The following is a 1,532-nucleotide window of genomic DNA, read 5'->3' as shown; positions in this document are numbered from 1 at the left end:
AGTGACTCGGAGCCTTGTCCGCGGTGCTGAAGGAAGATCCAGCACCAACTAGGCGCCGGTGTGCTGTCCGCGGTGCTGAAACCGTCTAAGCGTGTGACATTGGGGCGGAGGGTGTTCTTAGTTTTGAAGAAATTGGAGTGTTGCGGTGACCACAGGCTCTGTCTACTGTGTTGTCTACCATAATATTGGACAGGCAGGAATGAGGAGATAGTAAAGATAAGAAGAGGGAGGTAATGTCCCTCAGGCTTTAACCTCTTAAATTTGGGTGCTGTCCAGAGTGCCGAATATTGGGCATGCCTGTGGTTTGGCGTCCGTTTTTCGGCTGGGAAATGGGAAAACCGGAGGATCTGTCCACAGTGCTGATCCACGGCACCAAAGAGTCTGCGGAGGTGCCTTCCGTGATGCTGAAAAGACGGGCGTCAGGGTAACAGGAGGTTGGTGCTGTTTTTCGTGGTCTGACACCGCGGCGGACATGAGCTGAACGTGGACAGGTGATAAGAACAGGGAGGACCCTTCCCGGCAGTCAGAGCCCTTGCTCTGTGCCCTCCATGGGACCTCGAAGAAGATGATCGCTCTGATTTAAGGTGCTTCAGATCTTTTAAATGAGCCACACGTTCACCCTCTGTCTTTACTGAGGGTCTGGCCAACAGCTCCAGTAAAAGGGTCAGGGAAAGAATCGGAGGATCTCCTTGGATTCCTGCTCTGCAGAATGGGAGTGGCTCACACATATTCCCTCTAGGCTTCTGTCCCAGGAAGGGAGTCTTACAGTCCAGAAGGGGGCGATCCACTTCACCGAGTAAGGCCCAACATCTCTAAGTTGCAAAGAGCCTCACCGTCTGGGCTGTCTCACTCTTATTATGTGGATGGGAAAACTGAGTCCCAGAGAGGGGAGAGACAATAACTATGGAGGCGGCACGTCGGTGGCATTATGTTAGGAGCTTTGCATTCCTAAATTTGCAAATGCTCACCAATGTCCTGGAGAAAGCAGTCATTGCTTCCCATTTCTCAGATGAAGACCTTGAGATTCATACACGAGTAGACACATGGACACGATCACATAGGGAGCCAAAGCCTGCGACAGACCTATAATCCGGGCTCTGGTGTCTCAGTCCGAGTTCTTTTCCTGTCTCTCCCTCAACTCCATACCTTCCTGCCCCCGACCGGGGAATGCTGTGCTACTGAGTTGAGGAATCCCTCTCAGTGCGCTGGGTCTAGCTGCAGGTGGAATGGTTTTTCTTCTTATTCCCGTTGGATAGTATTTTCTGTTTCTGAGCAGTTGTATTGTGCTTTCCGCGAACCACGCACCTGGGGTGGCCTCCTCCATCCTTTCTGGCTCTCAACCTCCCTCTCAAGCTGGGCGGAGGGTGTGGGGGGGGAGTTGCGAGTACCGCTTTAAAAATCCCAGCCTGGGCAAAACTTTGATGATAAATCAAGCGGCAGATCCCTCCGCCACCGCCTCCTCTGGGCGGGCGGGAGGGAGAGGGAGGGAGGGGTGCGGCGCAGCGACGCCGAGCGGAGTGGCCTTCCGCGCA

General features: G+C 53.8%; 1 protein-coding gene across 1 annotated transcript in view; it reads left to right on the top strand.

The window, feature by feature from the left end:
- The first annotated feature begins 293 nt into the window (after positions 1–293).
- Positions 294–1,532, top strand: part of Vstm2l (V-set and transmembrane domain containing 2 like) — a 34,737-nt gene continuing 33,498 nt past the window's right edge. Inside the window, exon 1 of the mRNA XM_033767100.1 lies at positions 294–424. Within this exon, the coding sequence (XP_033622991.1) occupies positions 294–424 (131 nt within the window). The remainder of the gene's footprint in view (positions 425–1,532) is intronic.

This window comes from Fukomys damarensis, unplaced genomic scaffold, assembly GCF_012274545.1.
Source record: "Fukomys damarensis isolate Sample0158 unplaced genomic scaffold, DMR_v1.0_HiC HiC_scaffold_22, whole genome shotgun sequence".
NCBI classification, from domain to species: Eukaryota; Metazoa; Chordata; class Mammalia; order Rodentia; family Bathyergidae; genus Fukomys; species Fukomys damarensis.
Note: the sequence above shows the minus strand (reverse complement) of the source record. Positions and strands in the feature narration are given on the sequence as shown.